Source organism: Sabethes cyaneus, chromosome 1 (assembly GCF_943734655.1).
Source record: "Sabethes cyaneus chromosome 1, idSabCyanKW18_F2, whole genome shotgun sequence".
Lineage (NCBI taxonomy): Eukaryota > Metazoa > Arthropoda > Insecta > Diptera > Culicidae > Sabethes > Sabethes cyaneus.
In genome coordinates, this window is record NC_071353.1 from 32,569,208 (window position 1) to 32,595,847 (window position 26,640).

General features: G+C 43.9%; 1 protein-coding gene across 1 annotated transcript in view; it reads left to right on the forward strand.

Moving 5' to 3' along the window:
* The first annotated feature begins 12,264 nt into the window (after nt 1–12,264).
* LOC128745543 (uncharacterized) overlaps nt 12,265–26,640 on the forward strand; it is a 195,056-nt gene continuing 180,680 nt past the window's right edge. Inside the window, exon 1 of the mRNA XM_053842618.1 lies at nt 12,265–12,397. Coding sequence (XP_053698593.1) covers nt 12,265–12,397 — 133 coding nt within the window. The remainder of the gene's footprint in view (nt 12,398–26,640) is intronic.

A 26,640-nucleotide genomic window follows, 5' to 3' on the forward strand; every position in this document is an offset into this window, starting at 1 on the left:
CCTTGAAATCAGCTAGTGAAGTGCCGTTGCTAGCGGTTCTTGGCTATTTTCATAGAGTTCAGCCGGGAGTCGGTTCTTTCCGGCGGCTCTATCATTCTTCAGTTGACCGATTTTTCGCCGGATCTCTTCGAGATCGGGAGCCGGTACTCTGTTGTCGTTTGTAGGTACTCCGAGGTTAACTTCCATTGCGTCTCCTGCTGCTATATCGCCGTAGAGGTGTTCATCGAAGAACTGGTTCCACCTGTCGACCACCTCGCGCTCGTTTGTGATTAGATCCCCTCCCTCGTCCCTACATATGTCAGGTTTTGGTGTGTGGGTCTTGCGAGTTTGGTTCACATTCTCGTAAAACTTGCGGGTGTCATTAGCTCGGAATAGTTGTTCTAGCACCTTACGATCTCTGTCCTCCTCCTGGCGCTTTTTCCTCCTCAGGGTCGTAGTCAACTCATTCCTCGCTCGTCGATACTCGGCGGGGTTTCTACGGATATAACCCTACCCCTATATAACCCCGGATATGCTCAGCTAGTTATTCCGCTATCCATTTTTCCACTCCTTTGCGCTTGCTGGCATTTCACATCAAATCGGTTATTTAGTACTTTCGAGGTTGTTATCACCTAGCGTTTTGGGCGCAGCCTCTCTGATGATGGTCCTACCCCATCGGTTTTCGTGGATCAAGACAGTTTCACAGTAGATAGACTAATACGTACTCCGGTCGGCGATTCTGGATTTCTTGCGAAAATTATGCTGCTAATAGGTAATGGTTCGAGTCAACATCCGCACTCCGTAGGAAGCGTATCTCAAACAACAACATGGGTTTAATTAAACACTTGTAACAGTTCTGATGATCTAAATGTGTCATAAAACCCCTGGACAGCCAGCTGAACAGCGTGGTAGAAAAAATTGCCGAAGGGAGACGTTCAAATCCACTTGGGAAATTTCAACGTGAAGATTGGATCAAGCAACGCGAATCTTGAGCAACGCGTCATGGGCAGGGACGTAAAATGTACTGGTTGGTGACCAAAATCTGAAGACATTTGACATTATTTCTTGTGACCAGTCATGCGGCAGATTTCTAGTACACACGCACCGAGAAGAAATACCAGAATAACGATAACATCGTTTGCTCGTCGTGTCGCACACACTTCAGAGCGGCAGAGACACGCTTTAAGATTCTAGCACCATGCATGACAAAAGGTGTAGTGGTTTTTGGTATTCTCGTTTGCTGCTTCATTCGTATGCCTACAGCTTTTCCCCTAATAATGCGGATTCAAAGAAGAACGTTTCCAAAATTAAAAACGAACTCTACTGCATGTATTCTTACAACATCTTTAAAGTAGTGATCAACCACAAAACCGTGCAAAATTCAACAATTTTCATTACACAAATTTCATGTGAAAAACGCATCAGTAATTACACCTTATTCTCTATCGCTTCTCCATACTATTTCAGCTAGAACTGTAAGCAAAAAGCAGCGAATGCTTGTCACTTCTATTTTGTGACATTTTTTTCGACTGGTCACAGTCAAATAAGAATCTTTGCTTATTATCATGTACGTATTCCAGCTAGTATCAACACATCACGAGATGTCTCTCGATACATAAACAATACGAAGCGACGGCATTGGCTGAGATTCTGACATGGCACTTAATACTGGCAAATTTATAGAAAAAATGTAACTGTTTCGGATCCTGATCATGGGACGCCATGGCCTAGGAAAGATGAGTGAAAACGGGGAGCTGTTCACAGAATTTTGTGGTAATAACAACATGGTCATTAGTGGATCGCTCTTCCCCTATAGACCAGCATATAAGGTCACTTGGGTTTCCCGCGACGGCCGAACAGAAAACCAAATTGACTAGATCCATCTCAAGTGGAGAAGGAGCGCGGATATTGCAGCCGACCATCACTTTGTCATCGCTAAGATACGTTTACGCGTCGCACGTGTCCAACGACGAAAGCAGAAAGCTGGGTGTCGTTACGATGTCCGTCGGTTGGAGAATCCCGAGATGAAAAGCAACTTGAATCACGAATCTCGGAATTGCCGCCTGGTAGAAGAATCGAAGTGCAATGAAGAGGAGTTCCCGATACGCTAGTCCATCTCATCGAGGTTCAGTGACATTCTCGTGCAAGGTTTTGCACAATGGCGTCTTGTCCGACCCTATAAGGGTTACTGCTGGTGTGAGACAGGGTAGTATTTCATTGCCGCTGCTGTATCTCATCGTTATGAATGAGGTGTTAGAGCCATTGACAGTAGACCAAATCAAGGATTGCCTTGGAAACCTCTAACGATGGAGCAGTTGAATGACCTCAACCTAGCCGACGACATTGTCTTGCATGCAAATCTTGAATTGATATGGAGAGCAAGTTAGATTACCTCAGAGAGCTCCCAAGCAGCAGGTCTCACAGTCTATGGCAGTGAACACTGACAGTCCTACCAATTTCACAGTAGCGGGACAACGGGTTGAGGGCTTGCTAATACCGGCCGTTGCGGCCTAGCGAGCGTCCCAGTTGAGTGACGGAAAATGAGCTAAGACACCATTTGCGACGGTCCCGGATCTGTATCGGAAGGTTGAGGATTGCTCGCCGGGGTAACCTTTATGCGGGGAGCAATTGGTAATGCTTGAGATACAGTTGGAGCTCGGTAGTTTTTTACGGTGATGTCTTCGAATTTCCCGAAGAGTATACCATGTGGCCATGTGTCCATACTAAGCGTCGTTTCTTGGTACTTATCGTCCATTCCAATTTTGCATGAGATACCAACAGAACCTTCTTGATCGGATCATCGCACTGCAAAGAATCCTTGCCTAGATCGATGACAGCTTCAGTTTTTATACTGGGTGAATTCACGAACACACAACAGACAAAGATATTGTCCCTACTTCAAAATGTTGCGAAAATATATGATGAAAGTTTGTCACTGTTGCATGGAAGTTAGGACAATAACAATAATAACAGAACTGTTTATCGTGGATACAAAGTTTCATGACAAACATGTTGTTGCTTGCGAAAAAGACAAGGCAACGTTGGTAACTTGCCAGTGGTAAGCACTTTACACCAGACTTTGGGTCAAAACAAACTAGTTTTTTGTTAAGCTTTTTTTTTTGCTGTCTGTCCATCTGTCAAAGTTGCTGATAACCAGCCGACTTGCGACAAACACATACTTTACTATACTTTTTCTTGGAAAATCCGCTTATAGAATTCATGCCGAATTCAGGAGCCGTCTTCACATTACTCGGTCTTGGGCTGCCGCTCTCCAGCAGGGTTGCCACATGCACAGATTATTCTGTGTTTAACAGATATTTGAAAGAAATCGCCTGTACAGAATCTGTATGCATAGAATACAGATTTACGCCAATTACACAGAATAAACAGATTTTTGAGCTTTTACATGAGAGTGAATGAGACGGAAATAGTGAGCAAAATGACTCTCCGTCTCTTTCACTCTCATTGAGATTTCCATTGGACAGATTTTTGCACGGATATTTTTCCTCGCTGTACAGATGGCCAGATTTTTCCAACAAAAAACACAGAATTATATGTGGCATCCCTGCTGTCCAGTTGCCCCTAACACCCGCTGTTCTAGCATCCTTGTCAACAGCGCTCTTTAAACGGGTACGGGGTCTGCCCCGAAGTCATCGGCTTCTCTGCTAAATATTGTTTTAGCTGGTCTCTCATCCGACATCCTTGCTACGTGGCCAGCTCATTGCTGCCTACCGTATTTTAATGGCTTCAAAATATCCGCATCTTTGTATATTTGTTATATTTCATGATTCATGCGCCTGCGTCACTCTCCTTCGTCTAATATGCCACCAAAAATTGATCGCTCGAAAACGTCAAGAGCTCGTCGGTCGCTCTCTTTCAACGTCCAGGCTTCGTGGACGTAGAGTACCACCGAGAGAATTAGCGTCTTATAGAGCGCGAGTTTTGTACGGAGTTGTAGGTTACGGGACCTCAGCTGGCTACGTAATCCGTAGAATGCCCAGTTGGCAGCCTCTATCCGCCTTTTTACTTTACGAGTTATATCGTTGTCACATATCACTAACGTACCAAGGGAAACAAATTCATCGACCACTTCAAAAGTATCTCCGTCTATCACCACTGGAGTTCCAACACCCGAAGGGCGCTCTCTACCAGCCACCATATACTTTGTTTCGGTAGAATTTATGATAAGCCCTATCCTCGCAGCTTCCTCCTTAAGATGCGTGTACGCTTCTTCCACAGCTCTACGGTTAACACCGATGATATCGATATCGTCCGCGAACTTTAGGAGCATATGAGATTTTGTGATGATGGTACCGCTTCTTTGCGCGCCTGCCCTTGGAATAACACCTTCCAATGCAATGTTGAACAGCAACTTCGATAGTCCATCACCTGGCTTCAAACCATCTAACGTCACAAACGAGTTCGATGTCTCACCCGCTATCCTGACGCTTAATTTTGAACCATCAAGGGTATCAGCTTAATCAGTTTTGTTGGAAAACCTTCAACATGGCATAATCTGCTACAGCTCATTTCGTTTAACTGAATCGTACACCGCCTTGAAGTCTATAAACAAATTGTGAGTCTGCAAGTTGAATTCCCGGAATTTATCGAAGATCTGTCGCAAAGTGAACATTTGGTCCGTCGTGAAGTGTCCCTCTCGAAAACCGCGCTAGTATTCGCCAACAAACGTTTTCTGCAACGGCCTCAGTCTGAGAAACCGGATGCAGGAGAAAATTTTGTATTCAGAATTGTGGAGAGTAATGCCTTGATAATTGCTGCATTCGAGATGATGGCCCTTTTTGTAAATAGGGCATATGAGACCTTCTAACCAGTCCGTTGGTAATTTCTCCTCAGTCCTTACCTTCAGTGTAACCTGATGGATTGCACAATACAGCCGTTCGCTCCCGACTTTCAAAAGTTCGGCGGGGAAGCCGTCCTTTCCAGCTGCTTTGCCGTTTTTCAGCTCTCTCGCTGCTTTCCTAACCTCGTCCAAAGTTGGTGGATGCACAGCTTGTCCATCATCCTCAATCGTTATCCTGCTTCTGTTGATCGCTCCATTTTATTCACCACTCAACAATGCATCGAAGTGTTGTTTCCAACGCCTAGTATCTTTCGGTAATCAGGTTCCCCTCCATTACACACATTTTATTGTATACCTGCAACATCAATAACAAGCGCTTGTGAGAGCCAGTGTGTATCAACATATATTCTCACCGAAAGTTATCCTACTCGCTGGTGTGAAGCAACATTTGTTTGTCCTATTATTTTGCTGTCGTGATATATTCTGGTTGCTACGTATGTTTGTTTTGCAGACTGGTTTATCGTTTTTCATTTTTGTCGGTTCTTTCTGCGTATCTACAACGATATTTCGATTCGGTTATCACGATTTGCGAGGCTTTGTACCGATGAGGAGCGGGTTATTCATATTTGCATGCTCTTCCCGGCGACGTTTCTTCAGTTTTTCCCTAGTCCCATGTCTTGATGTTAGTAGTGTAGTTGTTTCTTGGAAAGTTGCTCCATTCGCTGGCTATTGACTAGAATGACTTGTTTCAAATCGCTAATAGCTTCATCTTAGTTACCAGTGAACGATGAAATTGCGCAGTTCATCGATGATATGACCCCCTTGAAGCAAGCCATTTTCATTAGTATGAAGCACACATCACACATCCAAAGAAAGCATTTTCGCACGCGGTGAATTTTCATGAAATCCGTGTATATCTTTGCACATTTAAAATGCGCGATTTGGTCACGAAAACCCATGCATTTGATTTGTTCGCAGTCGGCATGAACCCCTGTAGCGCACTAATCACCGATGTTTTCCATCGTAAAACAAGTCAAAATTTAGACCCATGATGGAGATGAACTTTTACTCGTTGACGTTCCGGTGATGTCCAATCGGGTCGATTCCGTTACACTTTTTTAGCTTTTAGTAGCAGTGATGATTGATCTGAATCACCAGATGCAAAAAACAATAGTTGCAAGCAAACACTTTTACTATAATTTTGCTAAACGGATTATCACTTTTGATTTCACTAAACGGTTTATATGCTCGGAAACACTACTTGAACATCAAAATACAGATATAGACGGAAATTGAAAATTGAGTTAACAATAACACAACTGCACCGCACAAACGATCGACAATAGTAAAGGTGTTTGTGTTAGCAGTGCAAATAATATAAACAACGGAGATGACGTTCATGTCGCAAAACATTCGACGGTCATAAAAAAGTAGAAATCAATGATTTATCAGGACATACTTAAGCTTTCATGTATTTTATCATTCATTCTATGAGAACATTATTCTTATACCGAATTACCTATAAAGCATGGAGTCAATTTTGCAATAGCTTAATGCCACAGTCAACTCGTATACATCACGCGGAGGATTGTTCTGTGAACGAATTCAAAATAATGACTGCAGAAGTCAAGCCATAGAGTAGGTCAATCAGCCTCCCGGTATAGTGAAGCAGTCATTTCAGGAATCCCAGTGACTTTATTGTCAACGGTGACAGTCTTTCCCTGACGGTGACGGTGCACATTTTCGTTCGCTCCATGGCCTCGCAGGTCGTTACCCAACTTGCAAACATTCTGTTCCCATTAACCCACTATGATCCACCGTCATTATCCCCGGAGGGGTGCTTATGGGTACTCAACGGGTGCCGCCACCCGTGACACCGTGACAAATGAGCTCTGCCGGGGCAACTGCAGCGTCACCCGTCGCAATGGCAGTCGGCTTTCGTATCGTTGTAAATTCTGGGCAAAAGCAGGCACTTTCCAGCGAGCCCCGAACGATGCCACTTCACTGGACTGGTAGTTTAGCACTTTATAACAAAATTCATCATTTTACGACGCCGTAGCACAGCGGAAGCTTGATAGACTTGGACGCTTTCGGGACCTCTAAGCTCCGACGTCGGTCCGATCTGCTGCACTTTCATGCCGGAACTTTCGCTGGTAATTGGAGCCTCCGCCAAATCCTGGAAGCCCAAATTCACGTCTCTATGGCGATGCAGCCAAGATCGACGTGTTTGTATCTATTAATATCCATTTAATGTTTATACGATGACAGTGACAAATATGTTGTGCCATTTTCTCGCTCATTTCGCTTCGTTCCGGACTAAATGGAGACTGTCTAACATTAGAAGCTCCCGCAAAAGTGCGTTTGTGTCGGGGGTCGTAAATTGACGAATTAATAAATTAGTTAATTTTCACCTTTTAAGTATTAAGGGATAGAATTTCACCTTCACAATGAAGTAAGAGTGCTCCTCTCAAAGTCCACACCCTATTTACGTCCCTGACACCACTCATGCACTAAAGCGGCCATATTTTCGTGACGTGTTTCGGTTGCCAGGTCGGCCCAGCCCAGCCCGGCACGGGAAGAAAACGCTGAAAGGATACGAAGGAAAAAATCGCAATCCATCAACTTCGTTGGAAGGAAAAAGCTAGCGGTCCCCTTCGGATGTTCCCCGGGGTGGCATAATATGAATGGCAAAGATGTTCCTTTGCGTTATCCACGGATGATTCACTCCACTCACTCGTCGTGTGACATAAAAAGCGCCAACAACAAACTTGTGTGATTTGCCTTGATTGATGGTGCTATGACCTATGCGGTATGGCCGAACCTACACGTATTTAGAACTTACGCCGAGGGACACATATGGCACCAGCCGGTCAGAGCAACATGCAGCCTTTAGTATCTTCACTATTATCCGGCCGTACGGTGCGACCCGGATGGGAGTTTCATATGGTTTTTCTCAAGAGCCGTGGGCGGGGGCTCAAAGTATTATTTGCCCATTGAGCCTACAGTGGATAAACTGAAGGTGATGACTCCTGAACACTAGTTGAAAATAAGGGTAGAAATCATGGTTTAAGTTTTAGATTATTGTCGAAGGAAGCTGATCTGATGAAAAACTGATCAAATCGAGTTTTACATGTATTTTTTACACCCTAGTGTCTAATAAGCTGTAGGTACATGCTATTTTAGCCAAAAAGTTGGAAAGCTGGACTACATATATTGAATTTTGAAAGTTGTATCACCAACACGAGCATGTCTGGATGTCGTAAAACTAAGTTATCTGTTCAAAACATCGGAATAATGAAGCTTTGTGAAAAGCTAGAAGATTTTTTTATTAATTTATTTCACTTCATTTTTATTTGCTTATCCTGCTGGCCAAGTAGGCCTCCATGAATTTACTTGGATGGGGAAAAACCTTTTCGAGAAAATCTAATAAAGACTCACAAAGAGGCATCTACTTTTAAAACTAACACATGGAAAAGTTCACACATTGCCCTTATGGGTTCGTTCTGTCCATATTAAGTTCGTTGGTACTGTAGTCTGTAAGATTCCTATGATCTAAGTAATGGCCTCAGGTTACTCCCTTGTGGTACACCCGAGCTGTTGGTAAAACTTTGCGATTCTGTTCCATTGAGTTAATCGCCGCGATTCAAATGGTTTGCTTCTTGTGATCGGCGGTTTTCAGCGAAAATAAATTTAAATTCAAGAGTCAGTCTGTCCGTACGTTTCGAGTTACTTACTTGCTTTCACTCATGATCTGCCGACAACATTTTGCGTCTTTACACTATGCACTCTATCTCTTAAAAGTGTAGAGTGTATAGCTTAAAGACACTAAATGTTGTCCGCAGACGATGAGTGAAACCTCTTAGTCGCTTTAGTTCTCACGAACGACTATTTGATTAAGGAGGATTAGGTCGAGATCGACAAGAGATACTAATTGGGAATAGCTAACCGATACTAGGAGCGGCGGGTAGAGCAAAACCAAATCAAGCCAATTGTTAATACTTTGCTCAAAAATGAAGCGTAGCTCAACCAAAATTTTTTTCATCGATTGGAAAAAAATACAATTGGATGGTACCTGGAAGTCTGTTGAATATGGCGGGTGGAGTTAATGCAACTTGTAACCGAGCGTTGCTACGATGGAAAATTGTGAACTAATTGTGTGGCTATATGAACACCATATGGTTTGTGTGGTATTTTTTTTAAATATCGCTGAATTACCTTAGGAGTGTATAGAATTACAGTCGGCATTTGTTGCCAGGATAATTTCGTTTGTTTTTGTCATGGCGTTGCAGAACAAGCGAGTAGTACTGGCGCAAATTGCGAACTATTTGTATGAGAGTTACCCGATCCTCGGTGTGTGATATCCTGAAACGATTTGGAAAGCATTTGACTATCTACAAAAAAGCAAAGCCGTGGGTTTATACCGTCTTTGCACTTTACCCTTCTTTATCGACAGACTTTGAAGCCGGCTTTTAGAGTACAGGAAAATTACCGGGCCAGTGCAACGATCCTACTGACTCAATCTAGCAAGCACCGCCTAGCCGAGATTCGAACATGATTCGAGATTCGAAATTGACTATCTACAAGAAACCTGGGAATAGCAGGAAAACAAAAACAGCTGATCCTAAAACTCATTCGAAAGTGACGAAACTCGAAGTTGTCATCGAAAGAAACAACAAATTGGCAGTGTTTTTATAATTCTTAGAAGTTTAGAGTTTAGAAGGCATAGAAGAGAACTGATTCGAAAAATTCGAAAGCACAGGTTGTACCGAGTTGAAACGCGAAGCATTCTGGAAACAGTAAAACGTTATAGCAAGCTCTCGAGAATTCGTTGACAAACTAGGATTGTGTCGATTTGAATGACGATACACGATGCAGCTCGGGCTGCAATGACGAACGAGAGGGACGACCGTAGCTGTTAGCAAAATTTACACTCGCAAAAACTCGTCGTGGGTCGCTCCACGACGGATCAGATATTTACTCTGCGTCAGATACTAGACAGGTTCCGGGAGCACAACTTGCTGACTCATCATCTGTTTGTGGACTTTAAGGCGGCGTACGATTCTGTTAAACGAAATGACCTTTGACAGATAATGCTAAAACAGGGTTTTCCGGCGAAACTAATTACGCTGATTCGTGCGACGCTGGATGGGTCACAATCATGCTTCCAAACAGCAGCTGCTTGCGTGACTTTGCAAGCAAGGTGATGAACACTCTATCCTGCTATTCCAAATTACCTTGGAAGGGCTAGGGCTAGGGCTAGGGCTAGGGCTAGGGCTAGGGCTAGGGCTAGGGCTAGGGCTAGGGCTAGGGCTAGGGCTAGGGCTAGGGCTAGGGCTAGGGCTAGGGCTAGGGCTAGGGCTAGGGCTAGGGCTAGGGCTAGGGCTAGGGCTAGGGCTAGGGCTAGGGCTAGGGCTAGGGCTAGGGCTAGGGCTAGGGCTAGGGCTAGGACTAGGGCTAGGGCTAGGGCTAGGGCTAGGGCTAGGGCTAGGGCTAGGGCTAGGGCTAGGGCTAGGGCTAGGGCTAGGGCTAGGGCTAGGGCTAGGGCTAGGGCTAGGGCTAGGGCTAGGGCTAGGGCTAGGGCTAGGGCTAGGGCAGATAACTCGGAACGACAAATTAAATACACTGCTTTCGGGTCTAATCATTGTTAATCTACCGAAAATCGAGCAAAAAAGAAATTAAGCCTTAACAAGTGTAGAAATCGATTTGATATTACGAAAAATTTTATTATTCCTTAAATTAGGAAACATTTCGACTAGTGAAAACAGCGACAGAACCATTAATTTTCATTCAACGGTCTCGCGCACTAACGCCTCCGGGTTTAGATAAAAGGAAAGTCCCGCCCGGGTGGGTTTTCAGAGTTTAAGCTTCGCAATGCCATCGGGCCGCAGCATACAAATACAATTTGCCTCCCGAAAAAATCTGTTTACTTTTCTCGATCAGAAAACCGTTATGGCTGGATTCCGCCCGGACAAACAACAACGCAATCAATCATCGAACCGAACCGGTCGCTGTTTGTCCAACTTTTGGGATTTACTGTAGGAAAGTAAGCCGGCTGGGGCAAAGAGCAGAGTGTAGGTTGAATGATTATTTTTTATTGATAAAATTATTTCAACGACTGAACGGGAGTCCGGTGCGATGTCGAATATGAACAGGATTACCTACTTACTATTTTCGGAAAATCACAGCAAAACTGTAAATGAATTTCGGAAAGGGTGCTTATTTTACAGCGAAAAATTGATGGTTCAAAGATAGTGAATTTTCGGTTTTGGTTTGGTGCTTGGTAAGCCGATTATGCGAATAAGTCTTTATTTGTGTTAAAAATTATGTTCGATCTATCGGGGTGTTCTATAATAAAACAAATTGCATACACTTGAAAATTTATTTCGACTAGCAGAAGAACACTGAACGGCCATCACACATTTCAATGAAACTCAGCAGTATTAAGTTCTCGAAGCCCACGATTCTGTACATATTTACCATAAACCTTCAAAATTTCTGAAAATTCCACTTCCGTATCGAGAGCTAACGTTATTCTTTCTCATCTTTTCATCCTCTTGCAGCGATTTTAGTGTTTATTCAGCTTCCTGACGCCGCTCGGTTCGGCATCCTCCTTCGGGCTTCGGGCTATTGCGGATGGATAACAGCATCACGTCACGTCACGTCAACCCGCTGTCAGCTAAACGGGCCGTGAAGCGTGTCGCTTGAGCACAACTGGTCCATACATCTTTCCCCAGGCAGGACGGCTACGGACGCACTAGGGAGGAAAGAAGAAAAAATAAAATAAAAGGAAAAACGAAGTGCCATTCAAAGGAGCATAATTAAAAAAATACTTATGAATCTCGCATAAAGCGTGCAGTGTGAACGATGTCATAAAAGTTGAACCAAGCCGTTCTCCGGTTGTTGATGCGCGAGGGCAACGAAAGTGTGCCGTATGTGTGCAACTGTCAGTCTAGAAGAAGCGGCGACACGATAGGCCTACTAGTGGCGACGGGGGAATAAAAACAAACCGAAAAATCTAACCAAGTGTAAGTCGAGCGCCGGGTGCGGAAGTGTGTTGAGGGGCAAGTAAACATAAATATACTCCTCTTGTATTGTGTACGCATAAAAACAGAAGAAGGATTAACCGCTTTGCATGCCGAAGGTTTGTTTACTTAACGTCAATGGAACACGCTGCGGGCGGGGATATCTTCTGAAATCAAGAATCCATTAAAGAGTAGTTTCCGTAGCATCTTCGGCATCTACCGTGGCGGACAGTCAGGTTTTATGCTAGTGGCCGCCTTTGCTCTTCTGCCAGGCACGCTAACTAAACTCGAGAGGGGCCAATTAAAAATTAATGTGAAAACGACTCAATCTGAACGGCTTCGGCTAATTCATAATGGGAAAAAGGGTAAAGTGAGTGTGAACAGGCAATCAAAAGTGTGTGAAACGTGAGAAAATTTCCAGATTGAACGAATCGAACACAACGCCGGAAAACGACCGTAGCGATGAAGTGGCATTCGGTGATGCTTGGCGCCATGTTTCAGCGGCGGAACGGCAACAGCTGGCGGTACAGCGGAAGTGGCATTTTTGGGCGTTTCATCGGCATCGGCATCCTGCTGCAAATAATTGCTAATTGCGGTAAGTTCGATACACTCACTCAACTGCACGATCCATGCGGGATTTTGGCAAACATGGCACAAACAAAATGTTCGGTATCAATTGGTGGAGTAGTATTATCAAAAAAAAGTCCTCGACTACATATTTTGGTTTTGGGATAATGTTTTGTAGTCTATGTAAATGGAGTTGTTTTGCGGTTAGCCAAACAGCGAATCGATTTTTTTTTTCCGTTCAGTTCCTCATGGCCACTAGTGAGCTGAACAGGTCTCATAAAACCACACAGCGTGGTGCTTGATGAAGTGCATTTTAAATGTTTATGACATTGCAGTTGGAGTGACATTGTAAAATTGCACTCTCGAAACATGTTATTTTACGACCAGGTATGGAAATGTGGTTTTGTGGTAGGCATCTGAAATGATTTTTTCGGTGCTTTTCACTGCTAGACAGCAGAGACCCAAGGGTGAAGGGAAAGGGTCGGGCCGTACTTCTCAGCTTCGCTCTGTTGTGCTGGGTTTGGAGCGCTGTAATCCAGGCTGGTCCGCTATACCGCAGTATCGACGATGATACACTGGCTAAGAGGCGCCTCTTGCTACTGCTTGGTCCAAAGTTATTCGGCATAATCCTAGACAGTGCACTGATGGCTTTCGCTGCCTTTTCGCATGCGTAGTCAACATGACTGTTGAATTTTAACCGATTGTCGATCGTCACGCCCAGGTGCTTCACCTCGCGTTTTGAGGTTATGGTATGTTCGCCTACGGTAATCCCCACGTGTTGAACTGCTATCCGATTACTCACCAGTAGTATCTCCGTTTTATGGTGCGCTATTTGCAGTTTCGCGTTCTGCATCCAACTCTCCACCCTGCAGATTGACTCAGCCGCCAACGCCTCCACTTCCTCTAGTGATTCGCATGTAACCGTCATCACGATGTCGTCCGCGAAGCCGACGATTTCCACTCCCGTTGGTAGCTCTAGGGTTAGCACGCCGTCGTACATACTGTTCCAGAGAGATGGACCGAGTATTGACCCTTGAGGAACGCCCGCCGTGATCACGGTCGTTTCCTTTCCGAGGTTCGTCCGGTATACTAGCACTCGATTTGTGAAGTAGCTCTTCAGAACGCGACACAGATAGTCGGGGACTCTCATTCTATGGAGCACTGCTGCGATGGCTTCCCAGCTGGCGCTGTTGAATGCATTCTTAACATCGATAGTGAGCACTGCGCAGTAGCGGTTTCCTCTACGTTTCTGCTTGGACACCTTCTGTGCTGTCTCGACGACAGTCCGGATCGCATCTAGTGTGGACCTTCCCTTCCGGAACCCAAACTGCCTTTGTGTCAGTCCCTACTCGCCCTCCGTGTATATGGATAGCCTGTTCAGGATAATCCTATCTAGCAGCTTTTCCAGTGTGTCCAGCAGGCAGATTGGTCGATATGATGCTGGGTCACCCGGCGGTTTTCCTGGTTTTGGCAATAGTACCAACTTCTGGATTTTCCACTTGTCTGGAAAGTGTCCCTCGTTGAGGCAGTTTTACATCACCGTGCGGAACATGTCTGGAAATTCGTGGAGTGCCTCCTTAAGAGCTGCATTGGGGATCCCATCCGGGCCCGGCGCTTCCTTCATCTTCAGGTCTTTCGCGATTCTAACAAGTTCGTCATTGGAGGCTCTTCTCTCGTCAGCGTTCTCATCCTCTAGCGCCCGGTAAGGTGTACGGGGCCGGGACGTTGGCTCGTGTTCCGGGAAGAGTCCTTTAATTATCATTTTTAGCTTATCTGGGCATCCTTCGGCTAGCATTGCTGGGCCCCTGATCCTTGCCATCACTATTCGGTATGCATCGCCTCAGTGGCTGGAATCGACTTCTCTACAAAGCTCCTTAAAGGAGTTTGTTTTGCTCTCCTTAATCGCTCGTTAGCTCGTAATGCGTTGAGTGACTCGTTCCACCAGTAGACCGGACGCCGTCGGTTTCTAGGCTCCACCTTCCTCCACATGGTTGTGTCGCATGCTCTCGTTAGCGCCTTGGTCAGCTCGTCAGCATCACAATTCTGGGTTTTGTAAGTTAGGGTTTAACTATTACAGAATGAGCATGCAAGACTTATCTTCACCCCAGGGGCTGCCTACACTTCCGATCTTCCGAGAGTAATTTCACAAAGGCACAATCCAATTCCCTAAATTATCCCCTCCCTCGCGCCAAACTATGTATCTCAGGTTAGCTCTACTGATGTTACAGTGAGCCCCCGATCACTTCTCGTGCTCCGTAGGGTATTTCTGCGGCAGGATTTTGCTCCGCCTTCTATCGCGTCGCGGTATGTCCCGTGGTCGACTCACAATTCGGTGACAATCCAATTTCGTGGACACGTGGTTCAAGTATCCCACACTTTAGCACTAATATTCTCCATCACTTGAGGATGAGGGTCCGGGATTGACCGCAATGGGAACGGAGCCGTTATCACACCCAGTTAACACTCCCGACACGCTGACACAGACATAGCGACGATTATCGAATATTTCCGCGACCGACTGTAACTCCGAAAACTTCACTTCCGTTGCCTTATTCGCACTCGGTAAAGCAAGCTTCAGCCAGCTCACACGTCTGAAGTCGATGAGGGATCAAGCCCAAGGGCCCGACAGACTGCCGTTGACTTTTTTCCTACTGCCAGGGCGTTTTTTCTCTTTTTTTTGGAAGTTCCGCTGCTACCAAGGCTTGGTAGTGACGGCGTCTCGAGGAGGGGATTTATTTGAAACTTTTAACAATTCTAAGCCTAACTCCTATCAACCAACTAAATATACATTTTTTTTAAATATTTTTTTTTCAATTAATTTTAATTTTATGGGACTTTATGTTACAGTTTCGCTGTGTGGTCGTAGTGCCTTGACAAAGAGGTCCTTGTCGAATGCCTCAATTTTCCATTGCCGCTCTTGAATTCTTCCTGTTTGTGCTGCCACGGGGTTCCGTTGGCCAATAGTGTACCGTATAGCTTGGTGGTCACTGTACGTGAACTCTTCGCACACTCTCCAGCTAATGTCGATTCTCAGCGACGGGCTGCAGAAGGTGACGTCGATGATAGATTCTCGGCCATCTCTACGGAAGGTGCTGGTGGTTCCAACGTTGCTCAGTTCTACTTCGTGCGTTGCCAGTGCTTCAAGTAGGCTGGCTCCTCTTGCGTTCGTACATCTACTTCCCCCTTCGGTTGCCCAGGCGTTGAAGTCACCTCCTACAACGATCGGTCTCCGTCCAATGAGCTCACCAGTTAGTTCGTCCAGCATGCAGCAGAACTGTTCCAGCGTCCAGCTTGGGGGAGCATAGCAGCTGCACAAGAAGATTCCGTTAATTTTGGCGACCACGAAATCCTCGTATCTTCTTGTAATCACCTCCTGGATGGGATATCTGCCCGTCACCAATATCGCGACCATTCCTGCTTTGTCTGCTATCCAGTTATCATTATCGGAGGAAATTCGATACGGTTCCGCTATGATTGCAACGTCGCACTTCGTTTCTGTTGTCGACTGCCACAACAGCTGCTGTGCAGTGTCGCAGTGATTGAGGTTAATTTGATTCACCTTCATTATTGTAGTGCTGCCTTTGCCTTCTGGTACACCGGATATTGAAAGCCTCCCGTCACGTGGTCGTTGTCTTCCTTGCACAACATACACCTCGGTTGCATTTCCGACACAGCTTCGACCTGTTAGGTCCCGGATAATTCCTCGTCTGGTGACCAAAATTCATGCATTTAAAGCATCTCGCCATTTCTTTGGGTTCACGTGGGATGGCTCTAAAGCCAACCACCGCCCATCCAATCTTGACTCTGTCCATAGTCCACCTTTAGAAGCCGGTTTACCGCCGCGATAGATAGACGAATCGACGCCGTCTGCGTACTGCCGTATGCCTTCCGCAGCCGAATAGATATTGAAACGTCGCTCAGGTATTCCGCTCTTGTCAGCACCGCTTTCACCTCACTCTCTATTGTGACTTCGTCCAGGTTTTCCACTTCAACGATCATCTCCTGAGACAAAGCTTTTACTTGAGCTTCGCTACCGAGTGCTGTCTCGACTAGCACCTTGAAGGCCGCGCTCTTAACCTCTGGGTCTCTCTTGAGCTGGAAGAGCAACTCGCCGCTCTGGGTTCTGCGGGTTTTCACAAGCTTTTCCCCTAGCTTTTTCAGCTTCGGGTCGTCCCTCATTCTCTTGAGGAGAACGGCATACGTCGCCCTTCACTCCAACAATCAGAGCGTCGCCTCTGCTCCGAATCCGGCGAGGTTGGGATCTCTCCCTATTCTTCGCTTTTTTCCGCTTCTTCGCGTTCTGTCGGCATTTCCCTCTGCATCTGCTTCAGCCGATTTTCTTTCATCTTTTTCTTTTTCTCACTCGCCTCCTTCTGCTTAGGAATGGTTCGCCAGCCGCTAGCCTCACCCTGCTCCGTGTCGCACTGCTCCTTCGCTCTGTTTTCATTTTGCTCTTCGTGGTCGCCGTTCAGCTCATCCTTCCGCTTTTTTGAGCTTACCTTATCTCTTGGCGATTCCCGATCCCGCTTTTCTGTGCGCGGGGCTCTCGACACCGCCTGGTCCAGGGTCGTCGCTGCCAGGGCCTTCTCCACGTTTACAGCCCTCCTTATCAAGGTCGCATGCTCCACTTCCTTGTCTGTCAGGGCCTCCTCGGCGACTACAGCCCTCTTAATTAAGGCTTCCTGCTCCACTTCTACCTCTATCACCGCCGTTAAGGTCCGTGCCGCATGCTTCTTGATCTCACCATGGATGTTACTTCTCTCATGTTAGCGGCAAATTTGGCAAATTTGGTTCCATTTGCTTGATTAGTTCTCGAGTTATGAGAAAATTTGTCGTTCATTTGTATAGGAGCGCCCCCCTATTATGCCTTCCTCAAAATTGGTCTCTAACGAGCCCCCCATAAAATTGCTGGTCATTTTATCTAGCCAACGACATATAACTTGTTCAGTTTCGTTCGGTAGTTTAGTAGTTATTAACATTAAAAATCTTTCATCCAAACGTTACACTTCTATTTTCGTTTTCACAAAGTGCTACCCAATCCCAGTATAGCAAACAAAGACGTAGTCCTACGTCAAAATTGGATTGTAAATAATTTCATTGAGTATTACTTGATACGGGTTCCTGTATCTCGTCCAAAACCTGCTATTCTAAAAATTTATTTTAATGCTCGAACTTTCTATGATCCACTGTAATGATTATCCACGGGTGCGTGGCGTTAGGCATACGGACATTAGGCATACATACGATAGGCATACGGACATTAGGCATAATGGACTCTAGGCATAACGGACGATAGGCATAATGGATGATAGACATAATGGATGATAGGCATAATGGACGATAGGCATAATGGATGATAGGCATAACGGACTATAGGCATAATTTTAAAAAAATTGCTTTCCTACGAATACGCACTTAAGTCAATCATCATAATATAACACAATAGTGCGTCACAATATAATGAGAACCGGAGCCACCCATTCAACATAAAGTCATTTAGCATAATGCTGCTTGGCATTACGTCGTTTGTCATAGAAACATCCATGAGACCATTTGGCAGAAAAACATATGGCATAACTACATTTTGATAAAATTCCGTGAAAAATGTTTTACGATTATGGGCGCAAGCCGCAAGGGTTACCAGCGAGCCTTCGTCGAAAGGAACAGCCACTGCGGAGGCGGCCCCCCACAGAGATCTAGGTCTAGATTTATTCGCTTTTCTAGGTCTACCGACTTTTATTAGTTTTCTACCCCTCGCATCGACTCACCGAGTTGGTATCGAATGGTAGAATAACAAATAACCGAAATTCAAATGGCCGAACAACTGCCACCGAAGGTCGAAATTGTATTATGGCCGTATTATGAAGGGCCAAACCCTTATTTGACCGAATCATAAAAGGTCGAAACACGAAAGGTCAAGCCCCTACTTGACTAATTACTAATTATTTATAGTACAAATAGTTTCTTTTTCTTAAGCGCAAATGAGTTACGCTCATTTTAATCCATAAGCCCCACACATTTTCCAGCAGAGATAAAAAGCTGAAACTTTCAGGAAAGTTTTGTTTTGGATCAACTAAAAAACCCGCAGAGATGTATTTTAATTTTATCTCTATGTCCCGCAACGGTACGCCGAAAAAATGCAAACGTGTGGATTTACAGGGCGTGGGGGATGGTATGCAGTTTTTACGTAGCTTTATTGTTCCGGAGAGATTAGAACATTATATTCGAATCCAGAAGTACTGTCATTGACGTTTCCGCTTTCACCGGTTTCGCCTTTGCCATCAGAGGGTAATGTTACTAGTTTGAGCTGAATGAAAATTAGCAAGACCTTTTATGTTTACATGGCTGTCATTTTGTCATATGCAATATCTAAGCTTTAAGCAAAAACAGGTCGATTAGATTTTTTTTCCGATTTTTCTTTGTTTTTGGGTCCCATTTGGTATCTCAAACCTAGCCTTTTCTAAAACTGAGAGGTCGAGGGAGGAAATGGTTTAAGGTGCGAGACCTATTTACCGTGTGAGTAGCAAACATTTCCTCGGTGATTCAGGGCGAGACGGCCGAAGGTCGCGAGTGCTCGCCGGCGACCCGCCGTCGCCGTCGGGCAGACCCCCTGCAGAAATCACCTTTATTTAGGGGCATGCGTTTTCCTAGGTTTACTGACTAGTTATCCCTTAGTTGAGTCCGAACGAGCGATAGCGAGTAAGGGAAGTATATAGAGCTTTGCTAACACATTTGCGTCTTTAGGGGGCACACATTACGTCAAAACAGCTGGGATTCAATAGCAATTTTATTACAGCAAATATTGTTTAACTACGGTTTTCATTGCTATTTTAGCATTTATTTTGCACGAGCAAGTAAACCTATTTATTAAGTAGTTAGCTGGTTTATGTGTCAGAAAAATAAAACAAGGTGCTTTTGGCATGTGGAACACGCCGCTGTTTCTCAGCATTATTTTGAAAGAGATAAGGCTCAATTGATATATCATTTATATATTTAGATAATTGCTGCCTATTGCAGGAAGAAGTGCAAGTGACTTGAATAAGGAGCATTCGAATGAGAATATACAACTGGGATGCACGCTACAGGTTTCCTTCAGTTTCATAAATAGGTTTCTGCATGTCGCATTAAGTTTCTGACGACCTGTCTTAAAGGTCAGATTATTACCATTAGCAGACTTCACTTGAATGTACAATTCTTTTGTGTTTCAGTCACTAGTATGTAATCTGACTCATACCATATGCAATGCACTTTTAAACTGAGTTGATTAGACCTCTGACAAGGTAACGGCAAATTGCCAAACGTCCGTTATGCCTTCCGCACGTCCATTCCTTATCACCCGTGTAGATCTACCACTATAGATCTAAGTGCAGTGGTCTCGTATCCTATAAACAAAAACATTGTACATTATGCCTATCGTCCATTATGTCTAGCGTCCATTATGCATAACGTCCATTATGCCTGACGTCCATTATGCCTATAGTCCATTATGCCTAACGTATTTATGCCTAACGTCTATTATGCCTATCATCCGTATGCCTATCTGTATGCCTAATGGGGTATACTCATTATTCACTTCTTCATTCTCCACTTCTACTATTTACTCCAATTTCGAATGCCAATGTGATTCAAATTTGAACAAATCTCAAGGCGAACTTATCTTAGTTTTCCCGTAGCGTAAGCAAAATCGGAAAAAAATCCAGAATACTTAAAAAAATTGTTCTCCAAGATTAGCATTATTTTTACATCCGATCAAAATAAAATTAAGTAAAACATAAATAAATTTTCACACCAAGTACATTTTACAATTGTTAAATATTTCGCAATCAATCTATTTATTCTCCCGGTAGCGCAAAATTTTGATTGCCGTGTTGTGAACAGTCGCTTGACTTCTCTTTTCTTGATAGATATATTCCGTACACATCGACCAACAACCGCAGCTCTTGTCTGCATGCATGTACCGCAGCATGCCGGTATGCATCTCCACTGCAGTGGGCGCATAGGTACAAGTTCCTGATTGCGAATCAGTATCTTATTCAAACCACCCGCCCGTTTCCGAAACAAGCGAACGCAAAGTGGGAGGAAAAACATACTCATCCGAGTGCAAATTTGTTATTTGACTGAAGTTTGCCGGGTAGAGGCTGCGACTGAGGATACCATATTTGGCACGAGGGAACACTTCCGTTCTATTCTGCTGTCGACATGCCAGCCGTCCGTGATAGACAGGACGATTAGGTTGCCCCAAGAAGGGTATCCGATGGAACTGATCGCCAAGGTCAGTTTCGACAAATTTGAATACTGAATATGTAACAATTTACTATTGAATACTAAACAGTCGGTTGATCAAATTTCTGGGTCTGCTTAACCGCAGTGTTGACCGAGTTGTCGCCATAGTTCGTCGTAAATGCATAAAGTCGGTGCTTAGCGAGCGAGAAAGGCAAATTGAAAAAACGACATCATAATCAAATGCAGAAGTGCGGCAACATTTTCCCTCTGCCTTCCTCTGATGGGGAGTGCGGGAAATCAGGCAAAGGGAACCCATCATCAGCATCACCAGAAGCATTCAGCGGCAGCAAAGCAAGCTGAATGCACTCTGTGTACATGGTGAATGGACCGCCGTGCTGCCGTTGCTCGTTCTTTTTTTGCCATTTTATTCCCGTTATCTCCGAATGTCTCCTCGAGGGGCGTAGAGGCCGCGCCGGGCGGATCATTTGGGTGGTACAAACATACATGACAGAACAGATATACTCAGCGCAGGAAGCCAGAAAGGAATACAAATTTATAAAAACCACATGACTATGCTGGAAATGTGTTCGGTGCAATTGCATTGTGGAACAGTGGAAAAAAGCGAAACTTTTACGGATGAAGAGTGTGTTCATGCATATGGACAGACACATGTCAGGTTTTGTATACGATTCTGTCGGTTGGTGACTGCGAGCAAGAGGACTAAAAAAACAGGATGATGAACCACATTGTATAGGTTGCACACGTGTCAAGCTGCATACAATCTGTGGAAGCCCGGTGGTATATCGGATAAAAATTAATTCATTTATCTGGAATTTTTTGTGGTTTGCCGAAGGCGGCCACTGAAAGTTGCTCTAATCTAGTTTTCAAAAGAGGCAATTAATTTTTTGCTGCTCCGTCAAACAAAGCGGAGGAGTCTGTTAAGCTGCATACCTACATAAAACTAATTGAGATGAGAGTCGTAGGATTTAATCAACAACAGAGCAAAAAATCGTGACAACCACTCCAGCTATGTTGGATTTGGGATTTTCCAGTTGTACTGTGTTGTATAATGAAAAAGAAGAGTCATTCAACTGGTAATACTTAGAATAGCCATTCGATTTAACCAACAAATTTCAGTTTTATTCATGATTATTGTGACAAAATTAGAATCGTGGATGTCAATGCTTAAGTAATTTTGTCCGCACTAAAACAAATTACACAAATTAAAAATCGGACAAAACCGAAAAAAATAGTGTCTAAGCCTGTAAAACTGCCCGTCAATTTCGCCAATTTTAGATGTCTCTCTACTCCGTTCAGTTTACATTGGGTTCCACTTGACAATTAAATTACATCATAAGCTTATTTCGGGCATATTCGCCATTTACCTTAACTGATTAGTTGTCTTGTAGCTGTTTTATGACTGTTGAAAACTATATATTCTTTATCAGATGGTCAGATTAGAAATAGTTAGAAAAGCTAATAATAATATATTGTTTGAAAATATCATGAAAATTTAAACTTTCTGGACAAAAGACTGCATCGAAAACCGCATTCTTCGTGTTCCAAAGTACTCAAAATGTCAACAGCCAACAAGAGCTCAACTTTCAGTTAATTACAAAACCAAAATCATAAAATTATTCGCAGAAACTTTCCTGAAACAAACCGGTCCCGTTTCCACTCCACTATCCGCTAGGTAGTAGGTACTCGCGTCAATGCTCGCGAACATTGTCAGTCGTGGAAAGTTCGCCCTTTATCCTCGCGCGGCGCGGCAGTGTCTACCGATCCCGGGCGGAGATGCCTCGGCAGATGCAGGTACCGGGGCTTAAAGTTTTATCAATCAGCTCCGTGTAACATTTTTTACCACATATACATACCGACGATGCCTGCGCCGAGGGGAATCCACAAAAACCGCAACACTTTCGCCAGGCATCATTTGCGGGAAACTTTTCCGTTGCAATGTTTTTTTTTGTCGTTTTTCGTTTCATTCCTCAACTCTTTCGGCGAACCGAGCGATAAAGTGGAGCGGTTTTTTTTCTCAACTTGCATAAAATTGATAGCTAACAGATTCTGGTCCTTTTTCCCCTGGCGGTCTGTCGTGGTGGAAAAGTTTCTCCGTGCTTGTTTTTTTTGTTCGATTTTCGTTCCATCTGTTGGATGGGTTTCAAAGAGAAAAAAGCAACGATAATATCTTTGTAAAGTGGTGTACCTTACAGCACCTTCAGAGTTCAAAAAATAAAAAGAAACAAAAATGCAAATAAGTTAATTGAAAAGGGTAGCTGCCGAGATTTACTGTGAATCGAATTTAGACATGACTTTCGGCTCTGAACTGGGAAAACGACGGAACACTCATAATGTAAGGAATGTTAAAGTCACTATGCAAATTTGCTCAATCACATTATCCCAATATCAATAATTCAGAGGGCAGGATTCGGTATCACCAATAATTTGATACAACTTATCGCTTTACTGATCCTGCTGGTTACTTCTCATGATTTTGTTGCTTTTTTTCGCGTACGAGAGGGTAGCTGGTAACTGTTTTTCAAGGTAGAAGGTCGTTTTGGCTTGGCATACCAATACAAGGATGGAGCAATTTACTAATAACACAACAATGTGGAGAATTTTCGCACAGATTAGCCAGTTGTCATGGTATTTTTAGCTTGTTATCATAAACTTGTAGAATTATTATTCTTATTATTAGTTATTGTCGGACATATCGGCGTCTCTTGGCGGTTTACTGTATTTAAATTTTATGGATTGTTTGATGTCCCTAGCAGCATAGTTGTTATAGACTTGTTGAAGGGTTCTATATATGACTGATACAAGTAATAAATAAGTTATTTCAACTAAATGTGGTACAAGCGTGTTAGTTGGGGTATATTTATAATTTATGTTTCATGTTTGATTCGATAAAAATGACTGACACTACCGTTATTCAGCATTAGTCGAAACGTATGCCGACCTGCAAATGGTGCTCATCTTAGCTTCCGTCTCTTCTCTTTGGTTAGTGTTTATCTCCTACTAGTTTACCTCCGCTGTATCTGCGATAACACAAATATTCCAGATTATAACGGTAGCTTTTGGCGACATTTTGCACGCGACTCGTCGCCAATTCCTCGTGCGTCCCGTCACTTGCAAGTCAATTTAAAAATGTCAATTGATGAAGTTAGTATTTACATGCTCTTGCTAAACTTAGAGTGAAGCTTCAAAGATATATTTTGTGTTGTTTTCATTCGCTTCTCTAGTGATTTCAACTAACAGCACTGAGAGACAAAAAGTCAATCAGAAGTCAATCGGTAAGTTCTTAGGGTTCCAAACCTGACCACTTTTGAGATATTTTTTTTCGGAATGACTCCCTATCCCAGTTACTTTTCAGGAGACGTAGTCCTACGTAACAAGAATTTTTGATACTCAGGTAAATCTCTACTCACCTGTGTTTTATAACAAAAATCTGTAATCTACAGCATGCAGAATTTGTACCAAAAACTCGGAAAATTTGTACCTTTCAAGAAAAATTTTTACAGGTGGCAGCCCCAGCAACAAGGTGAGTTTTATTGTACCCTTATGGTGGTCTTCAAGATCAATTTGGTCTTAAATGTCATTATAAGAGGCGGAGGGATTTTTTTTCGAAAAAATGCCTTTCAAAAAGTTGTATGTGGATATGGAGATATTGAGCTAGATATAGCGCTTGGCTAGATTGAATAAGTAAACATTTTACGGGAGAATAAACAAACATTTTCGGGTTGTCGGTTTATTGGTTACAGCGGGGTTGAAACTGAGAAAAAACCCGGAACGAACCCGACGTTTAAAAAGTTCAACCCAAAGCGAAACTAAGTTCAACCAGAGCGAAAAAACAAACGTTTTGACAGCCGTTCGATTGGAACTAGGGCGAACCTAGGTTGGATCTAAGCAAAAACAAAAACGCTAATAGCCTTCATCTGTCGACCAACGATAACGGTCTGAGGCTCATAAATTTCACCATGGCCAGAGGAATGGCCATCTGTAGCACCTACTTTCCACGTTTGAATATTCGGAAACACACCTGGAGGCATCCAAATGGAGATTCTAGCTCTCAGATCGATCATGTCTTGATTGACGATCGACACTTTTCGGATGTCATCGATATACGGTTTTTTCGAGGACCATGGTGCCATTGAAAACGCGTAGAAGACAGCGTAACAGCTGCTTTGATGCCGAATGCCAGAGAGTGACAGATGAGAAGAATCAGGCGAAGAGTCGCATGCTGACGCGGCTACGCGTCAGAACAGTGAAACGTATAGAGAGACTAGAGCTGCGGAACAAAGAACCCACCGTCTAAAGCAGTGGTGCCCAGGCATAAACGTGGAGCGGTCCAAATCGGATTGCCCCATAAATCCGCGGGCCGCAATGACCTCTGGCCATTTTTGCGCATATCAAAATGGAAAATGGGCGGCAACAAAAGCCGATTTTTAGGAATCACCACAAGATTTAAACCGGAAATCAATCAGATCTACAATATGCACGAGGTACTACAACTGACCCCTGTGTCATCGAAAAAATTATTCATAAGTCTGCCATCCCTCAAATCAGTCCGCGGGCCGCACGAACCATCACGAAGGGCCACATGCGGCCCGCAGACCGCAGTTTGGCCATCACTAATCTAATGAAACGTGAGTACGAGAAGCACAACCTCGCCGGCACAGAAGAGGGATTCGCCAGCAACGACAAACGGAGTTTGTACAAAACGTTGAGAGGTAGGAATTGTGCCATGCCTGTGATGTGCAATGATAGTGCTGGCAACCTGATTACTGACAAAACGGCGGTAGCAGCCAGGTGGAGGGAGCATTTGCAGATGTTGTTGAATGGAGAGATCAGATGGAGAGACACGGAGATCAACAGAAACAGAATAAGAATTTGAGCGATGGTGAAGCTGTGAAGCCACCATCACAGGAAAAGGTTAAAAAGGTAATCAATGAGCTAAAAAACGGTAAGGCTACTTAGAATGAGTGAACTTCTAAAAGCGGAAACCGAGCGGCTGTACGAAGCAATCCACCAGATCATTTGCAGGTTCTGGGAGGAAGAACAAATGCCGTGAGAGTGTGTGGATGGTCTCATGTGCCCTATTTTCAAAAAAGGACATCGACTCGAAAACTATCGAGGCATTACTTTGCTCAATTCTGCCCACAAACTGCTTTCCTTGGTCTGCAGACTAAAGTCACTCTACGACGGATCAGATGCTCACCCTGCGTCAGTTACTAGATAAGTTCCGTGAGTACAACTTGCAGAATCATCATATGTTTGTGGACTTCAAGATTCAGTCAAACGAAATGAGCTGTGGCAGATAATGCTAGAACATGGTTTCCCGTCGAAACCAATTACGCTAATTTATGCGACATTAGGCTGGGTCAAAATCATGCGTCAGAATAGCGGTAAGACCTCAGCCGCTTTCGTGACGTTGCACTATGGCGCAAAGCTGGCCAAAAGTCAAAAATTTAATTTCAAGTTTTTGCCATTCATATATTTTTATCATTTTCTGGAATAGTTTTGACAAATTTTTTTTTAGATTATAGTCACTGCAACAGCTTGGGTCATTCGAGACTTCTGCGGGGTTGGGATTTGAACCCGGGTCCTCGTCATTTTTGACAAATGTCTGAAGTTGAATATATTGAAGAATGGTGTTTTGTTTTTCCATACAAAATGTAGGAGAAACTCAACACCAATATTCAGTGATCAAGAAAGTATGGTGGGAATCGTCAGAAAACGATCATGTTAAATGCATCTTATACGAAATTTTCTCTACTTTTCGAAAAACTAAGGTCGCTTTTTGCGCTTTGCTGCGCTAAGGAAGGAATATCAATTTTTTCAAGGGTATGTTGGAACTGATTTCTTCTCGTTATATGAAGGCCATAGGAGGAATGCAATCACTATAAAAATCAACACAAAAATCAAAAAGGTTAGTGCTAGGCATCATTTAACATAGATAAACCGATTATTTTGTGCTTCATACAAGTATGTATTTGTGCATATGTGTGGTATGAGTATATATAGGGGAACCTGCAGCAGGTCGAGACT